The sequence below is a fragment of the Clinocottus analis genome, unplaced genomic scaffold (assembly GCF_023055335.1).
Source record: "Clinocottus analis isolate CAN_PGR_092001 unplaced genomic scaffold, fCliAna1.0.p SCAF_19, whole genome shotgun sequence".
NCBI lineage: Eukaryota > Metazoa > Chordata > Actinopteri > Perciformes > Cottidae > Clinocottus > Clinocottus analis.
This window is the reverse complement of record NW_027175920.1, coordinates 3424713-3441847: the sequence shown is the minus strand read 5'-3', so window position 1 is coordinate 3441847 and position 17135 is coordinate 3424713. Positions and strand designations below refer to the sequence as shown.

General features: G+C 40.3%; 1 protein-coding gene across 1 annotated transcript; it reads right to left on the bottom strand.

Moving 5' to 3' along the window:
• Nucleotides 1-2093: 2093 nt before the first annotated feature.
• On the bottom strand, nucleotides 2094-15971 carry LOC137789451 (melanopsin-A-like). The gene is made up of 11 exons (XM_068583069.1): nucleotides 15849-15971; nucleotides 10905-11041; nucleotides 10616-10749; nucleotides 8475-8678; nucleotides 7795-7966; nucleotides 7084-7245; nucleotides 6163-6270; nucleotides 5026-5191; nucleotides 4708-4902; nucleotides 2905-2979; nucleotides 2094-2235 (listed from the first exon to the last, which is right to left on the bottom strand). The coding sequence occupies exons 1-11, from the start codon at nucleotides 15969-15971 to the stop codon at nucleotides 2131-2133; spliced, it is 1581 nt and encodes a 526-aa protein (XP_068439170.1). The 3' UTR covers nucleotides 2094-2130.
• Nucleotides 15972-17135: the final 1164 nt, after the last annotated feature.

The following is a 17135-nucleotide window of genomic DNA, read 5'->3' as shown; positions in this document are numbered from 1 at the left end:
ATATATATATATATATATATATATATATATATATATATATATATATATATATATATATATATATATATATATATGTATATATATATATGTATATATGTATATACAGTTGATTGCTAAAGGTGAAGTGATTGCAGCTCAAGGGTTCATTTCCTTCCCTGGCAGGACAACTTGTGCTGTCCTCTTTGCCTCAAGTGGGACCACATGACCTCTTGTTGGGGACATTCGACAGCACTAGAGGAGGGAGAGAGGCGACCAAGTCAAAACACAATATACAGAGCAAATAAAACACTGATACAATAAGGTAATGTATTTCTTCATTACAGTATTGCTGTTGTTCACTCTAGTAATTGATCATAATATGTCCTCCACCACTCACCTCTTACACCCTCTGCTCATGCAAATTAAATACCAACTCCCACCTCTGCAGGGCGCCAGTAATCTGCAGGGACTATTCAGGTCAAACCGCATGCAGGATAACTGTCCATCACATCTGCTCTCCGCCATATTGGACAGATATGACCTATGCTGGTGTCGCTCTGTTATCTAACATCAGGATGTTCCAGCTGATGTCTGCTGCGCCGCATCTTCCATTCAGGAAACTGACTTAATGATTTACGAATATATCAGCCAGTGGACACTGATGGGCCGATGAGGCATTGCGAGCTGCACAGACGACAATCATTATGACGCTCCACATGAATGTGTGTGTGTGTGTGTGTCAATGTGTGTGTGGAACAAGATGAAGTTGTACTTCTTTTTTTCTTATTATTTTTTCTTTGCTAACCAGAGATATTCAAAACAGTTTCTTTGGAGAGGAAAGACCGAAGAACCCTGAACTGCAGAAGTCGATTGTGTATAAAACAGTTCATTTCAAAAATAAAATGGAAACTATAGTTGCAGCTCTACATTACACTTGGCTAGTTCAAGACATGGAGACGTGGCCACAGTGGTGCAGAATCTTGCAACATTTTTATTTAGAAAAATAAATAATAACAACACAAAACTTTTTTTTTTACAAAGATAACAAAATCAGCATTTCACCATCACATAATTTAACCATCATTGAATTAATGATTCTATATTTTTTCATGAAACATGGTTGCGTCCAAAATTCCATTCTAACATACTAAAACTATGTTGTTGTTTTTTAGTTGTATGAAACCAATAGTACATGAATTGCATACTATTTCCAGTGAAATATTACTGTATGCTAACCCTGGCATAATTATTCCACAATGCACTGCGGTAAAGTTCAAATTTATACCACTGACCATTTATATCACTTTGCTAATATTTATTTTTAAGTGGTTTAAACTATCGTGGTTTACATCTTTCAGAAAATAAGGCGTTATTACAGTTTAGTGTATCTGTACACTTTTTATGAATGCAAAAGTACGCTGAATTTATATACAGTATGCAATTTCAGACGCAACCGATGTCTAAGATTTTAAGACTTTAATTTGAATGTTGATCATGTAAAAGAACAGTTATTACAATCATAGTCAATGATGCAGCAATCTAAAGAAAGTCAAAGGGAACTGTATTGTACAGAAGTGGAGAAAGAGCTTTTTAATTTAAAAGGATTTTAAAGCTGGTGTTCTGTACATCTGACAGTGATGGGATAACGTCAATCCAGTCATATCTAAAAGTAGATATGACAGCAAGGTATGGCATCAACACATTAGCGAGGTCTTTTTTATTTTCTGAAAAATTCACTTTTTTGAGAAGACATTTAAAAAAAGTGTTGTTTTATTGCAGGATGCTATTCGTCAAGGATACCCAAATACATGATACAAAATACCAAAAAATACTAAAAGAAAAAAAAGAAAATATACATATAAGTGCAGATAATGAGGTTCCCCCCACTTTTCCTGGATCATTTTGCAGATAGGAGGTTTTGCAATTTGGCCATCGATATGTGCTGATACGAACACATGTGTTTCAATAAACTGGGCATTCACACTCACATACTCACACTCTGCACGCAAAATAATGCAAATAAAGCACATGCTCTGGTTGCATGCTGGTCCAGAAAAGTCCCATGGAAGGAAATATTGAAAAACACTCACACACACAAAATTTCACATGGCTGTTGCATTTTTGTCCGCCTGTTTACGGCCTCCAGTCTGGCTAAAAACCTGCGGGACTATGCAGAATAGCCGGGCTGGATATGGAGGTTACAATGACGGACGCCGTCGTCTTCCTTTGCTTTGACTCTTCCATCACGTTGTCCAGCTGTGTAGCAAGAGGAAGCAAGAGAGAGAGAGAGAGAGAGAGAGAGAGAGAGAGAGAGAGAGAGAGAGAGAGAGAGAGAGAGAGAGAGAGAGAGAGATGTTCATTGATGTTATTGTGACATGTCAAATGTGAGTAGGTGGCTGGATGGAAATTATAATGGGATGGAGGTTAAGGGAGATAATTAAGTTTGATCAACTGTTGCTCTGATTTGGATCCGCTCCCCTTAACCCGCCAGTGTAAGACATGAATCAGTCACAGCTGGTCAAATGCATTGATTGGTTGGATTGACGAATGGCTTTCACGGAGATCCCTTAATGGTGAGCTCTTATTGTTTTAAATTGGATGATTCTGGCCATCGTTTAAAGGAACAGTGAGACAAAATTAACATAGTTAGAGAGTCAGTTGAAAATAGTGGCGCTCTGTTTAATATGATGCTGTAGCCAACAACTGGTTCTCTTAGTTTATAGAAAAACAATAGGAGAAGAATGGTACGTTCACATTTAAATCAACGGAGCAGGATGCTCAGAGAGCCGGTCAGTCATTAAATGCCATTGCAACTATTGTAGCAGGTTAACTTCTATATAAACTGAACTGACTTTCAGGCAACAACAGACGCCACATGTACTGCACAGAGCGAGAGGATGATGATGATGATCGGAGGACTCTTACAGTAGCAGGAAGATGATTGGCTGGCTTCAGGCTGATGATGTCCGACATGGAGATGTCTTCAGGCTCCGTCAGCGACTGAACATTACGCACATAAACACAACCATTTAGTGTTAGTTATGATCACAAGATATTTTGTACTATTTGACCCTCTGAGTCACATTCTGTGGCTTCAGATCAGGATTTGAACAGGCACTCTTTATTAAAAGAGCAGCTCTCTTTAAAAAGTATGTCAGGTTGTTTCCTTCTCTAAAGTTAGCTTGTGCCAGAAAAACAAATCACATTTGCCAACAACATCACAATTCGCATTAGCACTGAAAATGGGGGCAATCTAAGTGTTCTTAAAGCCCTCTGTGTTGTGAAAGAAATTATAGTTAATTCTTAAAGGAATAGTGTGACATTCTGTGAAATCCGTCCTACCAGGAACTCTAAACATGGAGACTTGTCATCACTGCAATGTGACTGGCAACAAACGAGATGTGACGTGCTAATTAGGGAGCCAAAGTTGCTGTTACACGTAGTAGGTAAGCACTGATTATACACAAAAGTGAAAGTGTATATCCTCTCATCTGTGATGGGATCAAAACACACGGAGGTCAGAGCCTCAACAATCAGCCGTCTTTATCTGCAACAAGTGCAGCACGTTGAAATACGAGGTTGTGTAATGCAAGCTGTGGATTAAGTCTGAAACTCACAGATTATTGGATTAGTCTCTGGACCCTCTGTAATGGAGTCCTGCATGGCAGCATGCCTATACAGTCAGTGTGTATGTGTACATGTGTGTTACTTGTGATTTTTCTGTGAACTAAGATGATTACAGAGAGACGGAAATGCTCTATATATTGTATGCCCCACATAACGACCTGCCAGTGTCCTGACAGCTTGATGCTTACGACGACGCAGGCATTCACCAGGAAGCACTGGTGATATGAAAAGTGTTGGGTTTTAACATGCCTCCACACATAGATGCATTGAAACGCAAACATTTACATTTCAAGCAAATAGGAATCAGTTTTTCCATTCTTTAAAAGCTTTAACTGCACATAACACTTTAATACAGCTCATTATATCATGTAAAAGTAACATTTCCTTTTTTTTAATATAACCTAGTATCTTTCCTTTTGGCGATCCAAAATTCCACTTGTTTTAACCAAGCCCAATATTAAGGACAAAGGTGATCATTCAAGTGAATGAGCCAGTGATTGTGAGGCATGCATGAAAGAGCTTGCGCCTATCATGTGAGGTATCTGTGCTCTGCACTAGTTATTATGTCTAAAAGTTAAAGATAACATTTTCTGTCTCATCCAAAAGGCTTCTTCTAGAACATCATCCAAGTGAAGTCACTTAAAGGTAAAGTGGGCGGCTACGCCGTCACCATCTTGGCAGGAAAGTCTCCATATCGTGGGTGAGTGCCATAGAGACCAACATTGTGGTAAAGAGAAAACAAAATTACATTTATTTATATCTGCTTTAGATTTTGGGATTGAAACATGGAAGTTGAAGGGGAATGTCACGCTTTTGGAGCCAGCAACAAGTGGCCATTTGAGGAACTGCAGTTTTTCGCGCATTGGCTTCATTTCTCAGCACCTGCAGTTGCTGCTTGGTTCTGACTCATGTGAGACTCATTAGTTAAGTGAATTGAGTTGAGAAAGGGTCTTTAACCAGCTAGGATGGAATGCTAGTTAGGATAGCATAGTTACGGTCGGGCTACACTTGAAAAGAGGTCGTCATTCCTCGTGTTGCGCCTGGTTGTTTACATGAACAGTGAGATAAATGTTAGTGTTTGAACTAGGGCCCAGTACTCACTGTGATCTGTGAGAGGTGACATATGGCCGGGTCAGTGGGGTTGTGGGCGGCAGTTCTCTCAAACTCTCCCTTGTTGCCTCTGACTTTTGTCCTCTGGCTTGTGTGGCGCATCTGTTTCACGTCAACGTACGACTGGCGACCGGCGGCTGTCCGAGACGAGCACGAGTAGTCCTCCTCCGTGTCCGAGAGGCGGGCCTGCGAGGCGACACAAAGACAAAATCACACACACGAGAATAAAATCAGCAACTGTATTCATAAGCACGTGTCGTTGAAAGTGTAAGACATAGACATACCAGATTAGATATGAGGTACACTCACTGATTCGCTCTCAGACAGGGAGGAGTTGCGGGGCTTGCCTTTGCTCTCTGATTGGCTGGTGAGGGTTGATCGGCGAGTGGAGTGGAAACTGCTGCTGCTGAAGCGGCCTTTGCTCGTAACACACAGCAGCACACCGAGGTAGGGAATATACCTGCCAAGCGCTGACCTGCAGGAGGGATGAGAGATGTATTCAAATCTATAATTGAACCGATTTTATTATATGATAGTGAAGTTAAGGACCCCTTGATGTTCTTGGATGTCGAGCTGAATTTCATCTTTAATTAGGATTTCAGTAAGATAAATTAAATTCTCTCTGGAAAGAAGTGAATGAATGAATATAAATAGAGTTATTATGGGGATTAATACCAGCGTTGTTGTACTGGTCAGACACTATACAACCTGATCACGTACAAGACATCCATCTAGTGTTGTGAATACGACTGAACTATAAACTCATCAGCCCTTTGTGTCAAGAATAAACTGATCAGAGTGACCAAATTATAGCTCAAGAAAAGTAGTGTTTTTCATTAAGGACAGATGACAAACTTAAATAAATAAAACTAATTCAACTTTAGTTGACGTTGCCATTAATTCCTTTTTTTAGGACACATTATAATCACATTTTTCGAAGTGAGGTAAAAGCCTTTCATGTATTTATTGTGCACAGACAACGACTAAGCTGACTTCCTTATTCAAGGTGTAATCGAAAAAGATGTGTTTTTAGTTTGCAACGGAAACTAAAAGACATTGCTATATATATATATATATATATATATATATATATATATATATATATATATATATATATATATATATATATATGTATATATATATGTATATATATGCATATATATATATATATGTATATATATATATATATGTATATATGTATATATATATATATATGTATATATATATATATATATATATATATATATATATATATATATATATATATATATATATATAGCAATGTCTTTTGTCTGTGCATAATTATGGTTACACAAATAAAGTCAACTTTAAGTTGAGAGTTGTGACAAAGAGCACGGTTCGGTAAATAGTAAATTCATCATATTGTAATATTCCTTTGTACCTTTCATCTGTTAATGAAACTCAACACTTGAGTGTGCAACCTACCTGTATTTGGGATGTGTTATGGCATAAATGATGGGGTTGTGGATCGCGGATGCTTTGGCGATCACAGCGGGAACAGAGTGCATATACGGAGTCAACATGTCGGCGTACCTGAGAGACACAGCAGAGAGGTCAGTGAATGAGAGACGGCAAAGACACACATTCATGAGAATAGAGCAGTGGTGCATGTGGTCTAGTGTAGAGACACAGGAGTGAGTCACACAATCACACAAAAGATTTACATTATTGTTTAAAGATCCCATGAATCTTTTTTTTTACATTTTGGAACATGCAATGTTTTAATCAAATTATTTAAACAAAACGTTGGTTTTATTTGCCCATGGCATCTCAGATGTGTATTACATTTAATACAGTTTATTACATTTAAAACATATATATTTAATTAAAAAATAACAAGCAATGACATCCTCGTCTAGTTTCCAATTCTCAATCAGGAATTTGAAAAAGAAAACAGAAAAGAAAAAACAATTCCACAACATTCCAAAGTGTTTACTTTACATTCCCAATACACATTTTTGTAATTCATAATATATATATTTTAGTCTCATATCTCACTATATCAGTTCAGATACAATCCCTTATGAAAACTACAATGAGGTCTGTGGATGATTCAAAGAAACAGGGACACTGATTCTGAGAACAAAACCTCTTTACATTGTCATTTGATACATTCATATTATGAAAAAGATGATTATAGCAGCTTTAAGTAAGATCTGATATGTTTCTAGAGCATCTATATTGACATTTAACCCTAAATATATCGCTTTATTCTAGTGAACAATAGAGCATCGACGGTTCTCAGTTCTTATTGAGATGTTTTGACATCACTAGACTGTGAAAAATGTCTCCTTGGCGGTCATCGACAAAGCACACACACACACGCACACGCACACACACACTTACCCAGCAAATGCAGTGAGGGCTGCACATGAGTAAGGCGCCCAGGAGATGACAAAGAGCAGGATGACGATGAGAGCAATCTTTGCCATCTTCCATTCAGTCTTCATCTTATGAAACCTCTTCGCTGAGTCTCTGGTTCCCGCACAGTTGATCTTTGTTATTGCTCTGTCAAGCACAGGCACACTCAACATAGTTATTATGAAACCCTATTTTCTTTTGCCTTTAGTTTCTTTTAAGCTCATATGTAATATTAGATACAATGTGTCATTCTTCAGATCTTTTGTTTTCAGAAGGAAATTTGTGTTTACATTTTTCTTTTCCCTTTTTCATTTTATTTTGACTGCTAAGTTCATTGACTTCAACATGTCTTGTATTTGCGTGCACACAAACAATTTGAGTCAGACGCCGTATGAGTTCAGGTTGAGCGAGACATCAGAGGAAATGTTTCAGTGTTCTCTGATGTCCCTGACACACAGTTAATCAACAAGACGTCAGTATCACACACACACACACACACACACAAACACACCCATGTCCTTATCAGTGCATGTGGTAGTGTGTGTTGCAAGAGTGTGCACGATAGCAGTGTGTGAATCAACGCAAACATTGTGTGTGTGTGTGTGTGTGTGTGTGTGTGTGTGTGTGTGTGTGTGTGTCTGTGTGTGTGTGTGTGTGTGTGTGTGTGTGTGCGTGTGTGTGTGTGTGTGTACCAACCGCGTTGTGTGACGGATGGCTCTGAAGATGCAGCAGTAGCTGAAGATGATGATGAAGAGAGGGATGAAGAAGACGAAGGTGAAGAGCAGCATGGTGTAGGACCGGACGGACGGGGTGAACGTCATGTAGTCCCAGGAACATGACGTCATCAGACCCTCCGGGACATAAGCACCTGTGGGAGACAAACACTCTGTACTTGCTCTGTACTTGTACATGTGTAATGACAATAGAGTTGAATCTAATCTAATATTGACAGAAGGCAAAGTCAGATCTATTTGACATTGTAGTACAACTTTCAGCAGCAATTTGAGACACTAACAAATAAAATCAGTGAGAGAGAGAGAAGTACTAGAAAGAAGAAGAGTATGCTTTATTGTTCCCCTTGGGGAAATGATTCTCTGCTTTTAACCCATCCTTAATTGAGGAGCAGTGTGCTGCCTTGTGAGGCACTCGGGGGTTCAATGTTTCAGTTCTTTATCATTCAAACTATGTGGAGACCAAGGATTGAACTGGCTTCCTTGTGGTTACAGAACGACCACTCATCCCCATGAGCTACAGCCGCCCCGGACGTATGAAAGGATAGTATTCTAAGGCAGAGTTTAAAACACTAATTTCCTTATAGGGAGTCCATTGATGAACAATGACTCAACTTTCAGGCCTCTATGTGCAGTCGTACTCACTCCAGCCAAAAAAGGGAGGAAGGCTCCATCCGGCGGAGTAGAGCCAGGCAGCAGCCAGGATGCCCAGTGCTTTCCTGCGAGACATCGCCCCGAGGGAGGCCAGAGGCCTGGTGATCACCACGTACCGGTCCACCGCAATCACCATCAGGGTCATCATACTGCAGATACCAAACAGTGCACCGCAGAAGGCGTAGATCTCACAACCTGGAGGAAAGGGAAGTGAAAGAAGGAGTGAGGAAAGGAAACATATGTTTATCTAATAATACATATACCATTTGCAACAAACATGCTTCATTGTTCATTTCAAACAGATTGTAATGGAAGTGTTTACATGCAAAGGTGTTGACAATGTCTCTTTTTGTTCTAAATCGGATATACACATGCACTCTTGCAGATATATGTGCAAGCCCGTACACACAGAGAGAGACACACATTAACAAAATACACTTGATCGTCACTATTATATCAGTTGCTGTCCCTCCGGGCTCCGCATGTGCAATTCCCACCAACCGGCCACACGTCATATAATAATTATGGTGCCAAATAATCACACCCAGGCACAAGACAAAATCTGAAGTGTGTCGCTTGTGTGAAGAAACTCAAACAAACACCGCTCAGGCAGTCGAATATCGCAGCGCCTGTGCGGCCGCCGTCCTGCCTGTGTGTGTTTGACAGCCCTTGTTAAGTTACTGAGGCTAATGCATTCAAGACCGGCTCCAAAGGAACAGCAGACGTTCTCCAGAGAGGAACATTATTTTAAAACCCTGCGGCGTCAAAATAACTAGTATATGTAAAACATCTCAGGAATTAAAAGGTTGTTTCAAAAGGTCTTGCAGTGAGGAAGCAGTTATCAAAAATTGCATTTTCATTCACCTGATTTATCTGAATGCATCAACTCATGCTGTGCACTAATTTGCATGTTTTTCTGCAGATCTTTTGGAAAGTTGGTTAAAATTGTAAACTCTGTTTCAAGAGTTTATTACAGCTTATTACACACAAAAGAACAAAACACAATGTAGGCTAACATTTTTGAATGTTTCGTTGTCATTGAGTCATTGGATCTCTACGTCTATATAGTGAGGGGAATTCTGCACTTTGTTTCTAGGGATCTCTTGATTTAATTTATTTGGACAAAAAAAGAGCAGAGGGTCATTCAAGTCATTGGAACTCATCCTTTGTGAAAAATAAATGTGTCCAGCAATAATCAAAAGATGTCTGGCTCAATCCAGTGGAGTTTTTAGGAGTTCAAGGATGAATAAACACAAATAAAGGCAACACACTTTAATACCCGCATTGAATTCCTGCCTTTTCTTTTTATCTACATCTATGTGTGAGTGTCTTTTAAAAGGATAGGCAGAGGGAAAGATAACCTTTGCAGGTAACCACCTTTGAGAGTTGAGCTCTAGATCTAACAGCGAAGCGCTGTCTTCTTCAAGGTCGGGACAACTCCTGAAGGAAAATACAGCGCTCTGACTATCAGTGTTTGATCAGTGGAGTGTGGAGCCTCTTTTGCCACCTCTTTATCTCCCACTAGGCTACATGTTGATGTATAATGCACACTGCATCCATCTCTCCAAAGCCAAAGAAAACACCACCAATATGCATTCCTGCTCGCTCTTTGTGCTCGATGGAATTTGGATACTGGATGCTGCACAAAAGGGTGATAGACGATGTCAGGTTAGTGTGTGCAGAACGTTAATTGAACGGTAGGTCACGTTCAAAAGGGAAAGCAGCCAATCAAAAGGTACTTTACTAAACAAACAAAACAAGGGAAATGACAGCTATAACAAAACACTAAAAAACTAACAACTGCAGCTTGAAGGCGACAAACATGAGAGACAAGAAGTTACTAAACACACGGGGAAGGCAGGCAACTGGCAACAAGGCACAGGTGGAAACAATGAGGGCGGGGCTTTACAATCACACAGGGGAAGGCCCACGAGGTGGGAGGAGTCTAGAACGAGAACAAGTGAAGGGAATTAACAATCAGGAAACACTCGGAGGACACACACATAGAAAACACAGTCAGTCCCTGTGGAATTTAGAGTGGGTGTCAATAATTGTTAATATGTGCTTTTGGGTGTGTGTGCATGCAGCTGTAAAAGAGTGTAAAATCATGTTATGCAGTTGTGATGCTTTACCTTTCTTTCCAAAGATCCATCGCTTGTGCATGCTGGTGATGAAGAAGATTGGCGTCTGAGTAAAACACATGAGGAAGTCTGTGATCGCCAGATTAATAATAAAAATGTTGGATGGTGTCCGCAAGCTCCGGCTCCTGCCGAGACACACAAACACACGCGCACAAATATTGTCATTAAAATAGGACTATGTGTAATCTCTTTTCACAGATGCAGCCCAGAAATTGTGCTGAACACATGTAATGAAGGAAGCTCATTCAAATCGACTCTACCAACAACAAAAAAAAGGTACCTGCAGAAAGCATAAATAACGAGGAAGTTTCCCAGCATGCCTGTGATGCCCACGATCAGGATGACAACCCCGATGGTGTAGTGAGCGTGGTCTGGGACATCAACCGTTGGAAATATGTGGGCTGGAACCACAGAACCCTGACAACAGGAACACAGGGAGGAACGGGTCACTGTGGGCTTCAGGCTGCTTTCCACACATCTCAGAACTCGTTCATTTCTGACCTCTCCGAGAGAAAAGTGCAATGCAACGGCTCTCAAAGTGGTTCCCATTTGCAAACTGTGAGTCAATGCATCTTCCCCGACTTCATGAAGAAGCAGTTTGTAACACACACTGTCTGGTGAACCAGCAAATAAAACTTTACCAGCAACGTGAAATATGTTTACCCAATACAATTAATACTATCATATAATAAAACATGTTCTGCATGTAAATTTATGTCCAGATATGTCGCCATGGTGGCTGTTTACTGTAAACAATAGCTAAAAGTTAACTTCTCTGTGCAAACGTTTTTTAGTTAAATGTTAAAATGCCAGAAAAAAAACGTGGAGGCTGCACAGCTGAGAGTTCAATTGTGTGTTCACTTGACAAAGAAACAACAGTTTGTTGCGGACAATTGTGGTTTTTGTTTGCCTTTGGTATCGTGCACCCCAAACGCTTGAAGGGTCAGAAGAACATTTCACTTTTTTTATGTATGCATCATTGTTTACTGGATAAATGACCCTCCATAGAATAGACAAGTAGCTATTTTAACATAAAAAATAAGATTTGTGGGTAATATTTTCTTTCTTCTCTCTGGAAAGTCATTGTCAATTTATGCAATGGAACTGTAATGATTAAAGATATGGCTGTAGTTTTGGTTTGTACACGTTCAAAAATGGTGCTTAAATGTGTCAGCAAATGTTAGATAAAGCCCTGCAGTTAGAGAAAATCCATTTCTTCAGGAGCCAAGTCTGTAGACCATGACTACATCTATTCAAATAAAAAACTTAATTGGATTTTTAGGCAAATGAATTAGGTCCATAATAATTGGTTTGGACTGGTAATCTGAGATTTAAAGCATACTTAGGTGATTTCAAGCAGAACACCAGTACACTGAAGTGTTCAGTATTCATCTGAATTCAAGAGCTGAGAAAAGATGAAAGTGTCTTTTCAAAGTATCTCTCTCGGGCCTCTGGCACAGCTTACATTAGCTTACAGAATCTGTAAATGACCCTTCGCTCAGCCTCTCCCCCCGCTGCCACTCTGTCAAACTGTCAGAGCTGCGTTACCGAGCTAGCGTAGCAAGCACTAACGCTATGAGCTGCTAACGTAATCTGCTAATGTTAGCTCCACAGGTTTTTACGTAGAAAAATTATGTTTTCAAAACGTGTATCTCTTCCAACTTCTGCAGGAAAGCGAAGAGCCAATGCTACTGGTCAATGCTACTGGCCAATGCTACTGGCAAACGTTACAGGTCAATGCTACGCTATGATATGCCAGTTTGCGCTCAAAGGGGAGGAAGTCAATACAACAGAAGGCGAGAAATAGCTAATGACCACAGATAAACCATGAAGCTGTAATAGAAGATCTACCTTTGATTAATAAGTAAAAGACAAAAGACCACAGTACAAAAAAAAACTATGATAAAAGTGCTACATTCATTGAGCATCAACTGTGAAAGTGATAATGAATCTCATGTTATATTAGATCTTAGCATTGCTGATTGACAGTTGGTGGCGTTAATGTGCAAAGAAGCGTTGCAATGAAGACAGAAAGCTACTAAACACGCATGAAAAAAACAGTGCAGAGAAAAAAAAAAGCAAAATTATTTCATTGTTTCTTGTTCCATCCTAAAAGATGACTTAATATCAATATTACATTTTCACTTGGCAGCTTCACCTCAGAACACACAGCTCCACTAGAGAATTCATTTCAGGGATCGTGACATGACACACACACACAATCTTCCGCCGTTCAACCGGAAGACACATGACACATCTCCTGTGATTAATCCTGGCGGCTGCATTTTAGTGTGCATGCCTGTGCTCGTACAGCATCTGTTTCAGCCAGTTTCAGCCACAAGCTCCTGTCACTAAAAATGACGACAGTTGATATTGTGAACAGTGATGGAGTGGTCATGTGTGTGTAATGTAAACACACTTAGTTCCCCTCTGACGCCATCATCTGTGATGTGGCGATCACGTTGAAGGTCTCCTCTCCCTCCCTGCTTCATTCTTTTTCACGTCCCTGTCACTCTCCTTGCTCGATCTATTTCTCATCTCCGCTATCGCCGCTGATTCTCAAACCCCGTCGATTCATCCTTGTCCCTTCTGTCCTTCTTTTTTTTCAAAATCACTCATTTCCTTTCGTCTTGCTTTCTCTCATTTCCTCTCTCGCTGCGCGAGGACAGATTAATGCCGATTACACGGCAAGGAGGAAGGACAGGCACGATGAGCAGCACGGAAGTCTCCTTAAAGATGATAAAAAAAAAGTGGGTGGTGATATCTCTTTACACTCTGCAAGCACATACCGATGTATGACTCAAACCTCCGATGTAGAAATCAAATCGGAATAAAAAACAAAGACACAAACGTACCATGCATTAACAGCTGTTTGAAGCTTGCAAACATATGCACTGTAATTGACTTTATATGCAACATATGTGCACTAATCCAGACAAATCCGATGTGTCTAGTAATGCTCATAATTAATGCAGAGAGTTGTATTTTCGTTAGAAACGTGTCTGTTAGCCATTCAGGCGTCACAACAGACAGTCACAGGACAAAGTGAAGCCTTAACAGTAAATGAAGAGCTTCAATATCATGTAATATATCAAACAATATCTGATTGGCTTGCAGGTATTTTTAATCATTTCTCTTTTAAATCTCTTCAGGTATTTCCATTCAATACAATCGTCAAACATAAATCAGGTGTTATCCCCTATAATCTCTCAATGGATGCACATTGTAATGATTTACATGTTGAAACATAATGTTGCTAAGACTAATTATTTTTGTTTTAAATTAACAAGTTGTTCTGATGTAATATAAAACAGTGGAGCAACATTAATATGCCATATGATTCTGCATATGGCATATCTAATCACTGTTGTAAAATATATTGATTTCTGCTGTATGGGTGCTCTGAAATATACTTTTTTTTAAAACTACAATATGATGGAACCAAATTGCGTATTGGTATGGGCTGAATAATAGTTTGCAGCTGACAAAGTATATACTTTTATTGTTTATTCACAAAACAAAGCTCAGGTAAAAATGTTTTATCAGTTTCAGTATTTCACTGATTTCATTTTCATCAGGTTTCATCATACTGAATACGTGAAGGTAAAAGAAAAAAAAGAACATTCAAAAACGACGACATCCTTTCTTTCCTTGGGCCATTGGACCACCGCTTCACATCTGATCATCTGATCATCCTTGTAAGTCGCTTTGGATAAAAGAAAACAAATCCACAAACATCTTCATACGAATTCGTCAAGTGGACTCAAATTATTTAAACCTTTTGAGATTGTAGAGTTAATGATCAAGAGTAAAAAAAAGCAACAAACGGCAGTAAAAAGAAAAGAGGGCTCCTGAGAGACACACAGAACTTAAATGAAAACCACACTTAGTAAAGTATAAGATCCCATCTGTCTCAGGAGAAGCTGCCCTTGGGCACTGCGTCGGTATCAGCTTTCCCAGCACTCCCACCAGGGAGAACAGACCACGAAAGCTACTGAGACCGAAGCCTCCAGGTCTGAACTTCAAAGTCCAAGTTGAACCATGCAGTCACACTTTGTTGAACTACATTTGCCATGGCGGCGGTGCACCCATGTGCTTCTCAGTGAGTCCGTCGTTCCAACAGCTGTTTCTCCCTCAAATCAATGTTTGGACTTCTGGGGGGAAGTGAATGCACTGTACTTCATGTGTGTCCTGCATACAGTGCAGAGGTGGATACTCCACTGTATTGGGAAGGAATTCCCTGAAGGCTATGCGTAAACTAATCCCACTCTCCAACAGAGAGAGAGATGGAGTCCATGAGGCCTGGTTATGAAAACATTCTCAACACACATCCTTCCAGGTGTAAAGACGTGTACATTCGGCTGCAGGGGGATGTGAGTGATATCAGAGTGGGCATGGTTACACAGCTTTAGATTAAAGAAAGTATATATTGTGACTTACAAACAACAATCCAAATCAGCATCCAAACCAGGCATATGTCTTTATGATGCAAAATGAATGTCCCTGTAGAATCTGACTTGAATTTAACCTACAGCCTGCATGTGGTAAATTAAGATTAAGCATGTATCATGATTAAATGCATATAAACTAACAAAAAAGTTCCCAAAGACATTTTTGTGCAGAAACAAGTCCCCTTGTATGCTACTGGAATTTTGATATGCAATAAGGTCCCTAAACGCACCACAATTTAAGATAATTATGCACAATTCTGCAACATAGACTCCTGAATATCCTTTTTGACAAGTGCACAGATGTTGTTACAAATAACATCCACGTGCACTTTCACCGGAGAGGTGAAACATATCTGCAGCATCCTTTTACAACCATTTCAAGCCGTGGAAACCCTCGAGATGACGGGAGTTGCGCTTTTTACGCCTCCTCTCATTCAGCTCCGGCGGTGAATGAACGGAGCGCAGCGCGCAGGAGAGGGTGTGAGTCCTTCACTCACAGGGAGTTAACGTCAAGTTCACTCACACCTCCCTCATACGGTCTCACTCAAAATATCAAGCACAGGAAGGAGCACAGCAAAAATAACATCCATCCGACAGGTTTCTTTTTGTGTTGTTTTGCCAGATGTGGTGGTATTTAGGTGCGGAGGATCGGATCTTGATGCAGGTTACGCATCGCTGCGGCGCGCAGGAGCTCTCCAGTCACACCGAGAGGGTTTCCTTCAAGCACAAAACAAGCAAACGACTCAAAGAAGACGGGGGTGGCGGGTACTCACAGCTGTTGCGACAGGAGACATTTCCATGAGCCGGTGCGGACCGATGGAGCTGATGTTCCACGGTGCCCGCGAGGTCGGGTCCGATGTGGGGACCTCTGGTCCAATCAGGAGCCTAGAATCCATTCCCGGTCCGGTGGTTGATGAAAAGCAGTTGTGTGTGTGTGCGCGCGTGTGTGTTAGAAGTGGTCCAGAGAGCTGCAGGGTCTGTGTGAGGTGGTCTAGGAGTCCAAGTGGACAGTCCTCATCGCCACCCTGCTCTCTTTCCCCACTCTGACTGAGCGAGTACAGCAGCCGTGGAGGGGTGGGAAAGAAGTGCTCTCTGTCTCTCATCCAATCTCTGCTCCGGGGGATGCCTTTGAGTGTGTCATGTGCATGTGTGCGTTGATGGAACTGGAAATTGTTCTGTTTGTTTGTGTAACTTCGATGAATCAATTGAGCAGGTTTTCCTCTCATATCAATACGCCCTTTTTGTGTTTTCCTATATCTCCAAAGACATGAAGGCAATCATTAAAAATGTTTCTGGCACACACATATTCCTGGCTCGTGATCAATTTGCAGTGTCTTTCGGTCCTCTTGTGCAGCAGCAGAGAACAACCTGTTCAGGTATAGCGCGTGGAGGTATTGCTCACGTCTTTCATGTATGTGAAAACAGATAATCTTTATTTATGGCATTGCAACAACATGGCAACTGGACTGTATTTCACAAGGGCAGAGACAAGCTTTGGATTTTTAGTGCATCTGTGAGGAAAGGTCAGGGTCGCATGCAGAACATGCTGCTGCAGAGACCAGAGAGGGATAGGAGATAGGATTAAAAGGATCCACATGAAATTCATCTCAACTGGTCTCTGTAACTTTGTTTATTTATTCTTACTGCAGACAAATTGTTGGGATCCCAGTGCTGTTGGTAAAAATGAGGCTTTTAAGGGGATTTTAAAATCTGCAAAGCTTAAGGAGGCTGGTGCTGCTTGCCCTAATTAATGTACCATATGCATGGAATAATATGCAAAAAGGCTGCAATTAAAAGAATACAACTAGGTTTGATTAATACCATGATTTTCTTTTAAATCAATCGATTTCCTCTTACAATAACTGTTGGGTTTTTTTTGCCCACTTTGAGGCAGTGTAAGCAATTTTCTAGCAAACTGTGCCTTTTTTTACACATCCAGCAGTATTAAGTATTGATTTGTCATTCTGGCCGTGATGAAGGGATGTTCAATATTAAGTCTTTCTTCTCCACCAACTCCTGAGGGAAATATACAGGATTTAGCTGTTCAAATGCTCCACTGC